Below are 16,998 nucleotides of genomic sequence, written 5' to 3'. Positions count from 1 at the left end.
GCACATTGGTTCGCCTTTCCCACTCATCTGAGCCTCCGGAGTTCTCATTACCTCTGCTTTCCTCACAGCGTTTAAAAAAAAAAAAAAAAAATGGAACAGAGGTTTTCCTATGATTCTTCTATGGGACCGGAGCTGTGATACTCGGTCCGGTGAGGTAAGAGTGTTTTCTAACTCCTCCGGGGTGGGCCCGCGACCGGGGCGTTTTTGGCGCGAAACTGCCATTTTGAATTTTCCCGCTGTTTTCGGCGATGGCTGCAGAGAATATAAAGCGCTGTTCTCGGTGTGGCAAGCGCAAATCAGCAGCGGGGCTCTGTAAATCGTGCTGTACAGGTGTAAGAGCCGGCCCGAGCATAGCGAGCGATGATTCTTCCCGCTCAGAGCTGGCAGCGGACGCCATTTTGAATTCTCCGCATGGTGCGGCCTCCGTAGAGACGGAGAGCCCTGAGCCCGGGGGGGGGGGGGGGGGGAACCTCGAATTGAGGCTATTCAGGGAGCGGCTAGCCCCGGACGGGATCTGGGTGCCCAGGGCGAGTTTTTCTCCCCTGATTTTTTGTTATTGCATAAAGCCTACATGCTGAAAAGAGCTCTCCCTCAAGGGTCGTCTGAGGCCCCTTCTATTGTCCCCCCTGGTAGATTCTGGCCTGGGACTGCCCGCTGAGGCTATTTTCCATGATAATTGGCATAAAGAAAAGCGTAGAAGGGCTAATTCCCCTTCAGATTGTGGTGCATCTCCTCTACCCCCCCCCCCCCCCCCTTTGTGGTCGGGCTGTGAGGATTCGGAGAGTTCTGGCAGGCCTTCGTGGTCTGAGGAGCCAGAGTCGGTGCAGAATTACCACAGGATCTGGATGATCCCTCCGCGGTGAGGATTTTCCACAGTGATGAGCTGCCAGCGCTTATTTCAGATGCCCTACAAGTCCTTTCTATTGAAGAGCCTGACAGTGGCACGGCCTCCTCTGTGAATCCTAGGATGGCTAGTACCAAAAAGCCTGCTTGAGCTTTTCCTTTGCATGACTTCATCCAAGACCTTATTTCCGCTCAGTGGGCTGACCCCGAGGGACCTTTGAAAGTTTTCAGGGCTATGGGGCAATTATACCCTCTGTGTGAGGAGCATTTGGCTCGCTTTGCAATGCCTAAAGTAGATACCCTAGTCACTGCGGTGACAAAGAGAACTATCCTCCTTGTGGAAGGAGGCGTTGCCCTGAAGATTATACAAGACCGTAGGCTGGAAGCAGCACTTAAACGGTCCTTTGAAATGGCAGGTCTTACTGTTTGGGCGTCTGCATGCAGTTGTTATGCTGCTAGAGCCTGCCTGGCGTGGTTGCAACAGGCAGTGGAACAGCCCGGAGATGGAGCAGAGCCCTTCTCGAATGTGGCTTCGCTGCTGGAGTCGGCTTTGTCCTTATTGGCTGATGCCCTTTATGATATTGTCAGAGCTTCGGCTAAACAAATGGCAGTAGCAGTGGTGGCTCGCCGTCTTATTTGGCTACGACATTGGGCAGCAGACATGGCCTCTAAGCAAAGGTTGGTGAAGTTGCCCTTTCAAGGCCTTCTCCTATTTGGTGAGGAGTTGGAAAAAAAAATTGTTAAAGGCCTGGGAGATCCTAAACCCCAGCGCTTGCCCGAAGATAGGCCGAGGCCTTCCTCCAAGGGCCAGGCGGTCCACTCCTCTTATAGACCTCGCTTCCGTGAAGCTAGAAGGTACCGCCCGGGGCGTTCTGCTGGTTCACTTCTCGTGCCCGTTTTTCAGCAGAGGAACTCCTTTCCGCTCGGACAAGCGTTCCGCAGCCACCGGCTCTAGGCCTGGAGTTCAGGGGCGATCCTCTCAATGATGGTGCGCCGGCCCCCTCCTCGCTTCCTTTCATCGGAGGACGTCTTTCCCTCTTTGCCTAGGAGTGGGCCAATATTTCCTCAGATCAGTGGGTTCTGGACCTGATCAGAGATGGCTACAGAATAGAATTCAACGCCCCAGTAAGAGACGTGTTTGTGGAGTCCCGATGCGGTTCTGCCACCAAACGGGCGGCGGTAGAGGAGACTTTGCAAGGTCTGATTCAGTTAGGGGCCGTGTCCCCGGTACCTCCCGCCGAACACGGCTACGGCCGATACTCCATCTACTTTGTGGTGTGCCGCGAAAAGGTGGGTCTTTTTGCCCTATTCTGGACTTAAAAGAATTAAACAAGTCCCTGAGAGTGAGGCATTTCCACATGGAACCCTGCGCTCCGTCATTGCTGCGGTACAGCCAGGAGAGTTTCTCACGTCTCTAGACCTGAAAGAAGCTTACTTGCACATACCAATTTGGCCCCCGCACCAGAAGTTTCTGAGGTTTGCGGTGTTGGGAAAACATTTCCAGTTCCGGCCTTTCTTTTGGCCTCGCCACAGCTCCCCGAACCTTTTCGAAGGTAATGGTGGTAGTAGCTGCTTTGCTCAGGCGAGAAGGTATCCGGGTTCACCCGTACCTAGACGACTGGCTCATCAGAGCAGACTCTGTAACAGAGAGCTATCAAGCTACAGCCAGAGTGGTCTCAGTACTTCAATCTCTAGGCTAGGTCGTCAATATGGCCAAAAGTCACCTGACCCCCTCGCAATCTCTAGAATATTTGTGGGCCAGGTTCGACACAGACTTGGGCTATGTATACCTACCTGAGCTAAGGTGGTGCAAGTTAGAATCAGGTCCGTCTGCTCCTGAGGATGCCCAGCCCGCGAGCTTGGGATATTGTCCAGCTGTTGGGATCGATGACAGCCACATTGGAAGTGGTGCCCTGGGCGAGACCTCTACAGTATTCCCTACTTCAGAGATGGTCTCCAGTTTCTCAGGATTATCAATGCAGACTTTCTTGGCTCCCTGCGGCCCGACTCAGCATGGAGTGGTGGCTCTCAGACAGCATGCTGCGGCGAGGAATGCCGCTGGCGCTCCCCGATTGGTGTCTAGTAGTGACAGGTGCCAGCCTGAAGGGCTGGGGCGCACATTGCAAGGGGAAGCATGCCCAGGGTCTATGGACACCCAAGGAGTCGGAGTGGTCCATCAACCGGCTGGAGTTGAAAGCGGTGTTTCAGGCGCTTCTGACCTTTCAAGTGACCCTGGAAGTATTGGCTGTCAGAGTGATGTCGGACAACACGACAGCAGTGGCCTACATAAATCGACAAGGCGGCACTCAATGCAGAGCACTGGCCGTGCAGGCCGAACAGATTTGCCACTGGGCCGAGCTGCATCTTCAGTGTCTGTCGGCAGCTCACATTGCAGGTCAGAGCAACGTGCAAACCGATTATCTAAGCAGGCATCAGATCGATCCAGCAGAATGGGAACTAACAGACGAAGTATTCCTGCAGATATGTGCCAAATGGGGCAAGCCCGTGATGGATCTTATGGCGACAAGTTCAAATGCCAAAGTCCCGTGCTTCTTCAGCAGACAGAGAGATCCTCGCTCGGCAGGGTTGGATGCCTTGACTCAGCCCTGGCCTCCGGGCCTACTATATGTGTTCCCTCCGTGGCCCTTGATAGGGCGAGTGCTCCTGCGGATTCGGCTGCACCCAGGAGAAGTGGTCCTCATCGCCCCGGATTGGCCCAGGAGGCCTTGTTATGCGGACCTCTGACAGATGCTAGTGGAGGCTCCCATTCCTTTACCTCTGGTACCGAACCTGTTGTCACAGGGCCCGGTAGCCATGGAGGACGCCTGCCGCTTTGGTCTTATGGCATGACGATTGAGAGGGCGCAATTGAGGGACAAAGGCTATTCAAACACAGTAATTTCCACTCTCCTGCAGGCCGCAAGTGTTCCACTTCCGTGGCTTATGCCAGGATTTGGTGCCAGTTAGAGTCTTGGTGTGCTTCAAAAAGCGATCACACCCATGCGGGCTCCTGTCTCGCCGATTCTGGACTTTTTGCAGGATGGTGTACAAATAGGCTTGGCCTATAATTCCCTGCGGGTGCAAGTGGCAGCGTTGGCCTCCCTTCGTGGTAAGGTTGAAGGCATGCCTTTAGCTGCTCATTCAGATGTGGCACGGTTTCTTAGTGGGGTGCTTCGGCTCCGGCCTTCCGTGCGAGCACCCTGTCCAGCTTGTAACTTGGGGCTAGTTTTGAAGGCCCTGCAGGCTTCTCCTTTTGAGCCGCTTCGGCGAGCATCGGAGAAAGATTTGACACTAAAGGCCGTTTTTCTTGTGGCCATTACTTCGTCGAGACAGGTGTCAGAGCTCCAGGCGCTGTCCTGTAGAGACCCATTTCTGCAATTCTCAGAGTCCGGGGTCACGGTTCGGACCGTGCCTTCCTTCATGCCTAAGGTGGTTTCAGCATTTCACCTAAACCAGCCTATTTTCTTGCCCTCCTCTGATAAGGAGGAGTTTCCAGAATCTTTTGGGCAGTTGCACCTGTTGGATGTGCGCAGGACTCTGCTGCAGTGTCTGCGAGTTACTATCTCTTTCAGGATCTATGATCATCTGTTTGTTTTGCTATCAGGTCCTCGCAGAGGGTCTCCAGCGTTTAAAGCCACTATTGCCCGCTGGCTCAAAGAAACTACATAAGTACATAAGTAATGCCATACTGGGAAAAGACCAAGGGTCCATCGAGCCCAGCATCCTGTCCACGACAGCGGCCAATCCAGGCCAAGGGCACCTGGCAAGCTTCCCAAACGTACAAACATTCTATACATGTTGTTCCTGGAATTGTGCATTTTTCCCAAGTCCATTTAGTAGCGGTTTATGGACTTGTCCTTTAGGAAACCGTCCAACCCCTTTTTAAACTCTGCTAAGCTAACTGCCTTCACCACTTTCTCCGGCAACGAATTCCAGAGTTTAATTACATGTTGGGTGAAGAAAAGTTTTCTCCGATTTGTTTTAAATTTACTACACAGTAGTTTCATTGCATGCCCCCTAGTCCTAGTATTTTTGGAAAGCGTGAACAGATGCTTCACATCCACCTGTTCCACTCCACTCATTATTTTATATACCTCTATCATGTCTCCCCTCAGCCGTCTCTTCTCCAAGCTGAATAGCCCTAGCCTCCTTAATCTTTCTTCATACGGAAGTCGTCCCATCCCCGCTATCATTTTAGTCGCCCTTCTCTGCACCTTTTCCAATTCTACTATATCTTTATTGAGAGGCGGCGACCAGAATTGAACACAATACTCAAGGTGCGGTCGCACCATGGAGCGATACAACGGCATTATAACATCCTCACACCTGTTTTCCATACCTTTCCTAATAATACCCAACATTCTATTCGCTTTCCGAGCCGCAGCAGCACACTGAGCAGAAGGTTTCAGTGTATTATCGACGATGACACCCAGATCCCTTTCTTGGTCCATAACTCCTAACGTGGAACCTTGCATGACGTAGCTATAATTCGGGTTCCTTTTTCCCATATGCATCACCTTGCACTTGCTCACATTAAACGTCATCTGCCATTTAGCCGCCCAGTCTCGTAAGGTCCTCTTGTAATTTTTCACAATCCTGTCGCGATTTAACAACTTTGAATAACTGTGTCATCAGCAAATTTAATTACCTCGCTAGTTACTCCCATCTCTAAATCATTTATAAATATATTAAAAAGCAGCGGTCCTAGCACATACACCTGAGGAACCCCACTAACTACCCTTCTCCATTGTGAATACTGCCCATTTAACCCCACTCTCTGTTTCCTATCCTTCAACCAGTTTTTAATCCACAATAGGACATTTCCTCCTATCCTATGACCCTCCAATTTCCTCTGTAGCCTTTCATGAGGTACCTTGTCAAACGCCTTTTGGAAATCCAGATACACAATATCTTTTCAGCTTATCTGCTTGCCGGCCGGTCTCCTCCTGTAGCCTTTAAGGCGCATTCTACCAGAGCGATTTCTTCCTCTTGGGCTGAAACTGGAGCGTACTCTCGTCAAGAGATATGCAGTGCAGCAACATGGGCTTATAAGCTGTCTTTTGCCCAACATTACAGGCTGGATGTGGCTGCTAGGAGGGATGCGCATTTTAGAGCACAAGTGCTAGCGCGTGGTGTGACCTGTTCCCACCCTATATAGGGATTGCTTTGTTACATCCCATACGTAATGGCTTCATCTGCTTGATGACAAGGAAGGGAAAATTAGCAGATGAAGCCATGAGCCCTCCCTGTATGATTGTCTGTATGCTGTGAATCTGTTTCAGGTTCTGTTCTTGTTTTCTGAAGTTCCTTCCTTGGGAGAAAGTTGGAAAACAGTCTTCAGGATTCATGTTCACTTATAGGAGGATGAGTCCATTCCCTCTAGTTTGTTTTGGAGGATGAGTTTATTCCCTCCAGGAGGTTGCATGTATCCCTTACAGTTATGCAATAAGGAGGACGAGTTTATTCCCTCCAGGAGGATGTGTTCATTCCCTCCTTTTGAGTTCATGCCCTTGTTTAAGGGGCCATCGTTCGCTGTGAGGAAAGTTCATGTTATTCCCATTGCGGTTTGCCATACTGCTTTGGAAGCTTCAAATACTGAAGAGGCAGTGGAGCTGGCTGGCCATGAGGCACTGTGAAAAGTTGAGTGCTCTCTATCTCCCCCTGCTGGTTGATGGACACAACCCATACGTAATGGCTTCATCTGCTATGACTAAAGGAAAGAAAATTACCAAGGTAAGAACCTAATTGTCCCTTTCTGAAACCAATGAAACGGGTGCTAGCAAAGTATTGTCTTCCTGCAATTAATGTTTTGAAAGGGGTTGTTAGGAGAAATGTGTTGTCATGCTAATAAATAAATGACATTGTTGAATTATGTGTAATATGTTTTGTGTTGTTTTTCTTTTTTTTTCTCTCTGTTGGTTGTGTGCGTGAGTGTGAGTGAGAGATACTGATTCTGCATGTTAGAGCTTGTGTATTTATTGGGGGGGGGGGGGGAGTGTGTGGGTGTGAGACAGATTTTGATTCACCATGGCAGAGTTTGTGTATGATGTGTTGGTGGTTGGGGGGTATGTGTGTGTGTGTATCTTAGAGAGAGAGATCTTTATTTGCCATTTTACAGTTAGTGTATTAAGGGGGAGTGGGTGTGAGTGAGAGAGAAAGAGATGCTGTTTCTCCATGGCACAGTGTGTGTAGTATGTTGTGGGGGGGGGGGGGGGTGGAAGGAATGTGTGTCTGTCAGACAGAAAGATGGTGATTGTCTCTTGGAGAGTTTGTGTATGATGGGGTGGGGGTGGTGACAGAGTTTGTGTATGATGTGGGGGGGGGGGGGGGAGAGGGTAGCGGCATGTGTGTGTGAGAGTGTTTGGAGGGGGGGCAATTGCCTTTGTTCCCCTGAACATTCCTTTCCTTAGGCCCGTATCGGAAAGGGGGGGTATTGATTTGGTTGGGAGTGTGTGAGTTGCATGACCAATCGGGGTTGCCATTCATGGGGGGGGGGGGGGGGGATGGTAGTGTTGTTCTGCATCAGTGTATGTGTTTGTGTTTTTTGTGTGGGTGCTGTGGGTGTGAGTCAGAGAGAGATATATTGAATTTCCTTGGTAGAGTTTGTGTATTAAGGGGGTTGGGAGTGTTGTTTGGGGGGGGGGGGGGTTTGAAGGAATGTATGTCTGTCTGTTGATTGTCCCTTGTAGAGTTGGTGGGTGGGGGTGGGGGTGGGTGAGAGTTTTGTGTAAACTGAACCCCTATGGAGATATTTGAACATCAATGGGTAGAGTTCTGTTCTTTAAAGGTCTGCCCTAGTGCTGCACTGATCCTTTTAGAAACCTGAATATTGATCTTTGATCTGCTGCTTCTCTGGCATGTATGTGTGATAGTGTGGGCACTCACCAGGATAAAGTTTGCCTCCTGGTGTTGTCTCCCCGTATGCCGCTGTCCTTCAGCTACAGCTGTTACATAATTGTTTGCGTAGTTGTAAACCATCGGATGAGTACCTGAGTGCGCAAAAGGACAGCCAGTGCAGTGTGCGAGACAGAGTTGAGGGTAGGCGGTGTGCAGCCACGGTTGGTGTGAGCACGCAAGTTGCACAATTGTTTGAGGGCGCGCGCTTGTTGCGGGGAGTCGGGACGCGAGTGGGGCGAATCTTGGAGGCCGATAGAAGTCCTCTTTTTTTTTTTTTTTTTTCCCTCATCACCTGCCCTCGACGTCATCACGTTTTGACACGAGAGTGGGGCTCAGAGAGAGATGGTGATAAGTGCTGTTTTGTTTTCTTTTCTCATTACCCGCCCTCGACGTCATCACGTTTTGATGCGAGGGCGAGGCAGAGAGACATGGTGAGTTGGATGGCTTCACCGTTACGTACTTACGAACCCTGCTTCACTGAAGCCACGGAGTCAGCTTTAGGATGTTGAGGGTGCGTTTTATTTTTAGTGTTCCTGCTTCTTAGCTCTACTTTCTGTGGTTTTTTTTATTGTTTGGAGACTAAAGTGAGCGCTGAGCGACTATATAGTTAGTGACCCCGCCTTCCAAGTGTGCGGGAGAGGGAGGGCCGATATTGTACCTCACTGAAAGCATTTTGTATGCGTGTTTTATGTTTGTTGTTTTTTAAGCTTGAAGCGTCGTTCGCACGTGTAAAGCAGCCTATAGAGTACAGCAGTTGCTACTTATAAGTATCTGACCTGCACATATGTAAAGGCGACCTGCTGTGGGTGGTTTTTAAAGTGCATCTGAACTTTTTCCCATGCAAGTTGTGGAGGTGTCACTGTTCCCCCCTCGACGTCATCACGTTTTGACGCGAGGGCGGGGCATAGAGAGATGTGACACCCTTACAGACTTACGAACCCTGAAGCCACGGCGTCAGCTTCAGAACATTGGAGGTGCGTTTTATTATAGTAGATATTTGTGGACTAGCACAACAATCATACTACTTTATGTATGTACTATATAAACTAATTATTATTATTTTATTTTTTACAGCACCAGTTATCAACAGATTCAGCAGAAGAGTTTCAGGTACTCCTTAAACCTACTTTTTAAACATACATTTACATTTTATTATGAACTAATATTTTTTAGCAGAGTAATTTTCTCCTCTGGGAGTGTGCCACCCATATGCTAACTGTGGGGTGTACTGAGGACATCTTGCAGTTTGAACCACATAAGGCAGGCACATCCCATCAGTCCCACAGGGTCTGTCTGGCCTATATGCTCAAATCACAAGATTTTTGCTGCATACCCTTTGGTTAGAACAGATTGATGGACTCAAGCACAAGTTGGAGAGAATATAGAACCCTTCTAATATGGGCTGTAATTTTGGCCAGTAGGTGTCACAATTGAACAGTGACTGAAGGTTCAAATTCATTGATATACCGTACACTGTAATTAAAATCTCAGCTGTTTACATAATGTTGAATTAAAAGGAGAAGGGGATAATAAGTAAAAAGACCAGGACAGACATAAATTAGAAAAGAAGACATAAAAATAAAAGGAAATAACAAAATAGCTTCTAATATATAAAACCATAAAATCACATAATGGGAGGGAAAAAACATAACACACTGTGTATGTACCAGCTTCACCATAACTGCTCCAGCCATAAAGGCAAGAACATTAAGTCTCATTAGGGAAGGCCTAACATAATTAAAAATGCCTTTAATTGAGATTTAAATTTTTGGATAACTTGTGTTCAGAAAAAGGAGCAATTGTTTCATACAGTGGGAGTGACAACTGAAAAACAAGATTCATGTGTAAAATCTAATCTTTAAAGTGTAGGGGAATAAATAATATTGGTGAGCCAAAAGCAACACCTGAGACAGAAAATGTTATCAAAGCATTAAAAATGAACAATGGAAAACTTGATGAATAATTATTATAATCTTAAAAGGAATGTGATAAATAACCAGAAGCCACTGCCCTTAAGAGGGGTATAACATGATCAAACTTTTGTTTATTAAATTGAATGTTAATGGAGGAGTGTGGTAGCCGTGTTAGTCCACTCTTAAGGTTATCAATAGAAATCAAACAAAATAAAACATGGAAAAGAAAATATGATGATACCTTTTTTATTGGACATAACTTAATACATTTCTTGATTAGCTTTCGAAGGTCGCCCTTCTTCCTCAGATCGGAAATAAGCAAATGTGCTAGCTGACAGTGTATATAAGTGAAAACATTTAAGCATTACTATGACAGTCTGACAGGGTGGGAGGATGGGGGTGGGTAAGAGGTATGCATGGGGACATGAAAGCATATCATTGATATTCTAACAGGATGGGTGTGGATAGGTGAGGGGAGGGTGATCAACAGAGACATACAGCTTTATGGTTTATAATGGGCTAGGAACCCCAGATTCTTGTTAAGTCCTTTCTGTTGGGTGTTAAAATATTCAATCATTCTGACTTCAAAGGTCTTACGTTCTTGTATGGTTTTAATCACTATACAGCAACATTCCACATGCGGATGGCATAGCTGCATGTGGAAGACTCCTAAAAAAATCCACACTGGACCATCAATACTCACCAGAAACTATTACAAAATTAATCAAATTCATTTTAACTCACAACTACTTCCGCTTTAACAATGATATCTATCTGCAAATAATGGGCACTGTGATGGGCACCAGGACAGCACCCCAATATGCCAACCTTTTTATGGCTGAGCTGGAAGAGACATTTCTGAATACACACCAGACCAAACCTCTAAAATACTACCGGTACATCGATGACATTTTTATGATTTGGACGGAGGGTGAAGAAACTCTGAAACAATTTTATTCTGCCTTCAATACATACCATCCTACAATCAGATTCAAAATTGACTACTCCCCAGAAAAAGTCAATTTTTTGGACACCACGATCTCAATCAGTGATGGCTGTATACAAACATCTATATACAAGAAACCCACAGACAGATGTAGCTACCTCCACAACTCCAGCTTCCATCCTTCACATACAAAAAGATCCATCATTTACATCCAAGCCACAAGATACCACCATATCTGCTCTGACCCAGGGGACAGAGACAGACACCTTAAAAGCCTGACTGCATCCTTCAAACAGGCTACAACCCCAAAATAATCTCCAAGAATATTGCCTCCTCCCTCAAAACACCCAGGGAGAATCTGCTACAGTACAAGGAGAAAAAATCCACAGACAGAATCCCCCTTGTAGTGACATACAATCCAGAGCTGGAAAAACTGAGGAAAATCATGAGAGATCTACAACCTATACTCCAGGAGGATGAATTACTGAAAGAGATATTCCCATCCCCATCAGTACTGGCCTTCCGACAGCCACCCAATTTAAAACACAAGCTAATCAGAAGTAAACTTCCATCACAGACTGAAAAGGAACAGAAGGGCACACTTCCCTGTAATTTATCCAGTTGCAAACTATGCCAAAATATTTCACAGGACCCCAAAGTCATCCACAAAGGAAAGATATTCAACATAAAGGGATCTTTCACTTGCTCATCTTCCAATGTGGTATATATCATTCAGTGTAAAAAATGTAACGAAGGATGCTATATTGGAGAAACAGGCCAGATGCTTAAGACAAGATTCAATTTACATAGACATCACATGAACAATACTGGTGCCAGTAGGGTTCCCACGCCTGTTGGTCAACATTTTACAGGACCAGGTAACTTTAAAACCATACAAGAACGTAAGACCTTTGAAGTCAGAATGATTGAATATTTTAACACCCAACAGAAAGGACTTAACAAGACTCTGGGGTTCCTAGCCCATTATAAACCATAAAGCTGTATGTCTCTGTTGATCAGCCTCCCCTCACCTATCCACACCCATCCTGTTAGAATATCAATGATATGCTTTGATGTCCCCATGCATACTTCCTACCCACCCCCCTCCTCCCACCCTGTCAGACTGTCATAGTAATGCTTGAATGTTTTCACTTATATACACTGTCAGCTAGCACATTTGCTTATTTCCGATCTGACGAAGAAGGGCAACCTTCGAAAGCTAATCAAGAAATGTATTATGTCCAATAAAAAAGGTATCATCTTATTTTCTTTTCCATGTTTTATTTTGTTTGATTTCTATTGATAATGTTAATGGAAGTATTTTGCATAGGTTGAAGTCTTTTCATACGATAAGTAGTAATCCCAGGGTAAAGAGAGTTGGCAGTAATCCAATTTATGAGATTACAAGAGCCAAAAATAAAATCTACAGAGACTGAAAATCAATAAAAGAATGTATGGAATGGATCTGTTTAAGCAAAGGTGACTCAATGAAACAATGATGCTGTATGTGGTCTAGAAGGTTTATTGATCAACAATAACTACTCTATGATCAACACAGCTGTTTTTCGGCCCATCAGCTTGCCTCAGGAGTCTTCCTGTGTTGTATAGATGAGAGGTAGATGTCATTTGCTGTATATATTTCAAGCTAAATTACTTTGGATATGCTTCAGTCTCGTAGCAACTGTTTGAATTCAGAACCAGAAGCCATACCAATTCGTTGTGTTGATCAGTAAACCTTCTAAGACCACATACAGCATCATCGTTTCATTGAGTCACCTGCACTGTTTCCTTTGTGATATTTTTTCTGTGAGGTTTCTTGTTCTTCTGTACCCTTATGGATCTGTTTAAGTGCACAAAAGCATTTCCTGGACACATTTGATATTTGTAAATTGAAAGTAAGGGCATAATCCAACACAACTCCTAGAACTTGTACTGACTATTGGTAAGCCATATATTAAAGGACCAGCAATTAGAGAAGGAGAGAGAGAAAGATGCCATAAAAAAATACTTAGCATCAGCTGCACATTTTTGAAAAATGGGGTGATGATCCCCTCCTACCAACAGATGGAGGTAGAGAAAAAACTGACCTTTCCAGTAACCTCATTGGTATAAGGTCTGGGGCTGAGAGGAAAAGTATTTTTTTCTATCTCTAGCAGATGGTATGTCTCTCAGGCTGGTGCTCCTGGCCCTGGCCTATGTCTCTGATCTGCTTGCTATGGCCGCACAGTTAGGTTGAGTCTAACAGCTACTCCCAGGTTCGTGCCGGACCAGACCTGGTTGAACGCAGAGCTTGACTCTGCTCCACCCCGTTGTATTGCTTAGTGGCCATTGGGTGAGGCGTTGGCTCAGAGCCATGATGCCTGCCAGAGGCAGGTTACCATCCCCTATTCCTCTTTGCCCTGTTTGGGTGTTATTTCCTTGGGCTCCTCTGCAGCCTTCGGGTAGTTTTATTAGTTTTGCCTGCTTCAGCTTTATCTTGGTGCAGGGAATAGAGCTGTTTAAAAAAAAGTCGTCTTTTGCATCCTTGGAAAAGAAAGTACAACGTATTTGGAGCACATCCAAGTGAGCAGGGAGATGGCTGAGATGCTGGAGCCTTGGGTCTGAGTTGTCCCGAGCAGGCAGGCAAGTTTGCCTGGCAGACACTGTTCTGCCTGTAAGAGCTGACAGCTCAGCTCTCTGTACCTCCTGTGATAGACTGTTTCCAATTTCAGAAATGGCCCAGTAGGGGAGGGGGGCAGCTGGGGCATGTTCCAGGTTCCCTGCATGGAGGCATTGGGATCTGCGATCCATGTTATTAATAGGAATGGTGGCTATTTTATGTCCTGCAGTATTTTGCTGCTGCAGCCCCTTTTTTCGTAGGCTTTCGGAGGGCTCTGGTTATTTTCTATAGGACCTCCTGTGCTATTGCTGGTAAAATGTGAAGCAGTATTTTTTTTTTTTTTTTAATTTTTGGTTGTATATTATGTTCTATTTTGTTTCCCTATTGGGAGATTTTTTTTTTTGTCTTGTTAACCTGTGTTCTTGTGAATCATTGAAAAACTCTCCTTTGGAGAAAGGAGAATTACTTGCAGTTTCTTCCTCTAAAACCCACCCACCCACCTCCTTTTAGGGAGCTGAACACACTCGCTGTAGGTCTCCTACTGTCAGTGGGAACTGGCAGTTGTAGTGAATGTCTGAAATTTGGTGGTGTCCTTTGAAGTACACAGCATGATTTTGAGTTCTAGAACGCCAGGCTTGGGAATGTGTGTAGATGTTGTCATCCATGAATATGAATTCATTAAGATATGTTTGTAGAACAAATGTAAGTATGTAATTGCTGCATAAGCCTGCAATTGTTGCACAGTTGTTAGCTTACAATAAATTGTTTTGTATTTTTTAAAGCATTTTCTCAAAACTTTGAAGCCCGTTGCCTAACAGTAGCCATGTGTTTGCTTGTGTTTAAGAAAAATAAGCTTGAACCTTTGAATTCTATTGGGATAGTCTACTGAAGAATTTCCTGATTCAGACAGTTTCTTTTGCTAATTGTATGTTTGTGACACAGAGCACATTGCTAGGGTACCTCTGCGTAGGCAACATTTCACATCTTGGCACTGCCAGTGCTGCCTTTCTACTAATAGTTTAGAAGTATTCAGTACAGCAGCCCACTTAAAATATGGCAAAATCACAGTCATCAACTAAACAAATTAGAATACGGGAAGATAGTTTGGATTGATACTGTAGTGCGTGTGTATTTAATAAACTGTGTTCCATTTATCAGAGGACAAAATATTTCATTATAGTGTTTGGGTTTTCTCTAGAAGAAATCCTTAAATAGGACATATCAGTTGTACTCTTGGAAAAAAAAAGTGCATCTTCCTTGTCATCAAGCAGATGCAGCCATTACAGATGGGTTGTGTCTATCAACCAGCAGAGGGAGATAGAGAGCACACTTTTTTCAGTGCCTCATACCAGCTTGCTCCACTGCCTCTCTTCAGTATTCTCTATCTCCCCTAGCAGAGTGGCTGCAGCTTCTTCGAGCTTCATCTAAAATCTGCCTGGAGGTTGCTCCTGTGCTTTTGCCAGTTGTTAGCAGGGGTGTTGGAGGCTATAGCAGCTTCACTTTAAAGGCACATAGGTTCGCCCTTTCCCTGCCTTACCCATACCTCCGTGGATGTGGACACATTGCTTAGTTTTCCCTGTCCTTCCCCACCAACAGTGGATGCAGGCACATAGGTTCGCCCTTTCCCTGCCTTTCCCACTCACCTGAGCCTCCGGAGTTCTATTTACCTCTTCTTTCCTCATAGCGTTAAAAAAAAAAAAAAAAGGAACAGAGGTTTTTCCTTGCCTTTTCTGTGGGACCGGAGCTGTGATACTCGGTCCAGTGAGGTTTTCTGACTCCTCCGGGGTGGGCCCGCGATTGGGGCGATTTGGCGCAAACTGCCATATTGAATTTTACTGCCGTTTTCGGCGATGGCTGCGGAGACAGTAAAGCGCTGTTCCAAGTGTGGTAAGTGCAGATCAGCAGCGGGGCTCTGTAAATCGTGCTGTTCAGACGTTAGAGCTGGCTCGAGCATGGCGAGCGACGATTCTTCACGCTCTGAGCTGGCAGCGGACGCCATTTTGAATTTACCACAAGGCGTGACCTCCGCTGAGACGGAGAGTCCTGAGCCCAGGGGGAGGCCTCAGAGTGAGGCTGATATGAGAGCTACTAGCCCCGGCAGAGATCCGGGTGCCCAGGGTGAGTGTTTCTCCCCTGATTTGTCTTATTTATGCATAAAGCATACATGCTTAAAAGAGCTCTCCCACAGTTCAAAATGGCCGCCGTGTAGGTCAGACGCATTTTTTGAGCTCCTGTAATTTTCTTCATATACTTATTGGCTCTTTGGTTAAGCGCCACTAAATTCTTCTAAAATGCCGAAGCGGCGGGGGAAGGCGGCTGCTGTTGCCCACCAGCTCCTGGGAACCCCTGCTCGAAGCGGCCCGATTGATACTTTTATACAGCGGGCACATCAGGACACTAGTACGCCGGTGAGCGGCTCGCTGAATATCCCTGCTGCGGTTGAAGGCTCGCTGAGATCTCTAGAGCTGGAAGTCTCCTTAAGCCCCGACATTCGAACGCCTCCACCACCTCCAGGACAAAGTAGGCCTGCCCCTTCACTATCGGCGTCTCCTAATCCACACCAGGAAGGGGAGAAGGACGAAGGAAGACCGAGGGCAAATGGAGATCAGGAAGGAGCGGTAACTACACAGCCCGGAATATCTGTAGAAGGTGGAAACTCTCCTACGGGGGATAGGACTTTCTTCACAACAATCGGAGGTACGAACTTTTTCACTTGATTTATTTCAAAGTAAACCCCCTGAAGTTACACTGGACTGCCTTTGGAATTTGATTGTAGATTTGGGCAAAGCTATACCACAGATACAAACCCTTAAACAAGATGTTGCTGAAGTTCAAGATAAGGTAAAAGGATTAAAGGCACAGGTGGAAAATCAAGCAAAGGAAATAAAACAGACTCAAGAAATTCAAAACGTAATGTTAAGAGATTTGGCTAATTTGAGAAGGAAGGTGGAAATTATGGAAAATTTTACCAGAAATAATAACTTGCGCTTTATAAACTTTCCATACATGTCAAGTATAGCGCCAAAAGAAATGCTAAATCTGTATTTAAAGCAAATTCTTCAGATAAATGAAGAAAATATGCCTCCTTTTACACAAGTATTTTATATTCCTTCTTTGAAATTACAGCAGCAAGAGAGTCAACCCATAGATGTTTCTGTTCTTTTGGAAAGCTCAGACACAGAACTAGTGCTGCCAGCTACACTGGTGGCAACTGTAGCCCTACTACCAGACAAACAATGGATACTGAGGCTTTTCTATAAAAATCAAATTAAAATATTTAAGGGGTTAAAAATCAATATATTCCCGGATGTATCAAGGGAAACACAGCTGCGCCGGAGAAAATTCTTACAAAAGAAGCAAGAAGTGATTAACCTGGGAGCTACTTTTTTCCTTAAATTTCCCTGCAAGTGTCAAATTTCATACTGTAATGAGAAATTTTCCTTTTTTGATCCATCCTAATTGGAGTTGTTTATAACATCTAGGAAGACAGATGGAGCAGTGGCCCCACCTGTTGTTAATGTTTGATATAAATGTTTGTGTCCAGAATTCGTCTGGCCTACAAGTTGTACTGTAATATTTCCTTAACTTCTTCACTTCAACAATGTTTGTAAATTTTTGAACTCCCCATAGTGGACTTATATCGGACTGGAAGAAATATTGCTTTAAAAATTATATTTTTCTTTAAAAAAAATTTTTCTTTCTGTTCATCCGATTTTTCTTGTTGCAAGATATGCTTGTAAAATGTTAAAACTTAAAAAAAAAAAAAAAAAAAAAAAAGAGCTCTCCCACAAAGCCCTGCAG

General features: G+C 45.6%; 1 protein-coding gene across 1 annotated transcript in view; it reads left to right on the top strand.

Annotated features, from left to right (window-relative positions):
* Nucleotides 1-16,998, top strand: part of PRKAR2A (protein kinase cAMP-dependent type II regulatory subunit alpha) — a 176,663-nt gene that overhangs the window by 50,280 nt on the left and 109,385 nt on the right. Inside the window, exon 2 of the mRNA XM_030208076.1 lies at nucleotides 8,814-8,849. Coding sequence (XP_030063936.1) covers nucleotides 8,814-8,849 — 36 coding nt within the window. The remainder of the gene's footprint in view (nucleotides 1-8,813; nucleotides 8,850-16,998) is intronic.

This window comes from Microcaecilia unicolor, chromosome 6 (genome assembly GCF_901765095.1).
Source record: "Microcaecilia unicolor chromosome 6, aMicUni1.1, whole genome shotgun sequence".
NCBI lineage: Eukaryota > Metazoa > Chordata > Amphibia > Gymnophiona > Siphonopidae > Microcaecilia > Microcaecilia unicolor.
Note: the sequence above shows the minus strand (reverse complement) of the source record. Positions and strands in the feature narration are given on the sequence as shown.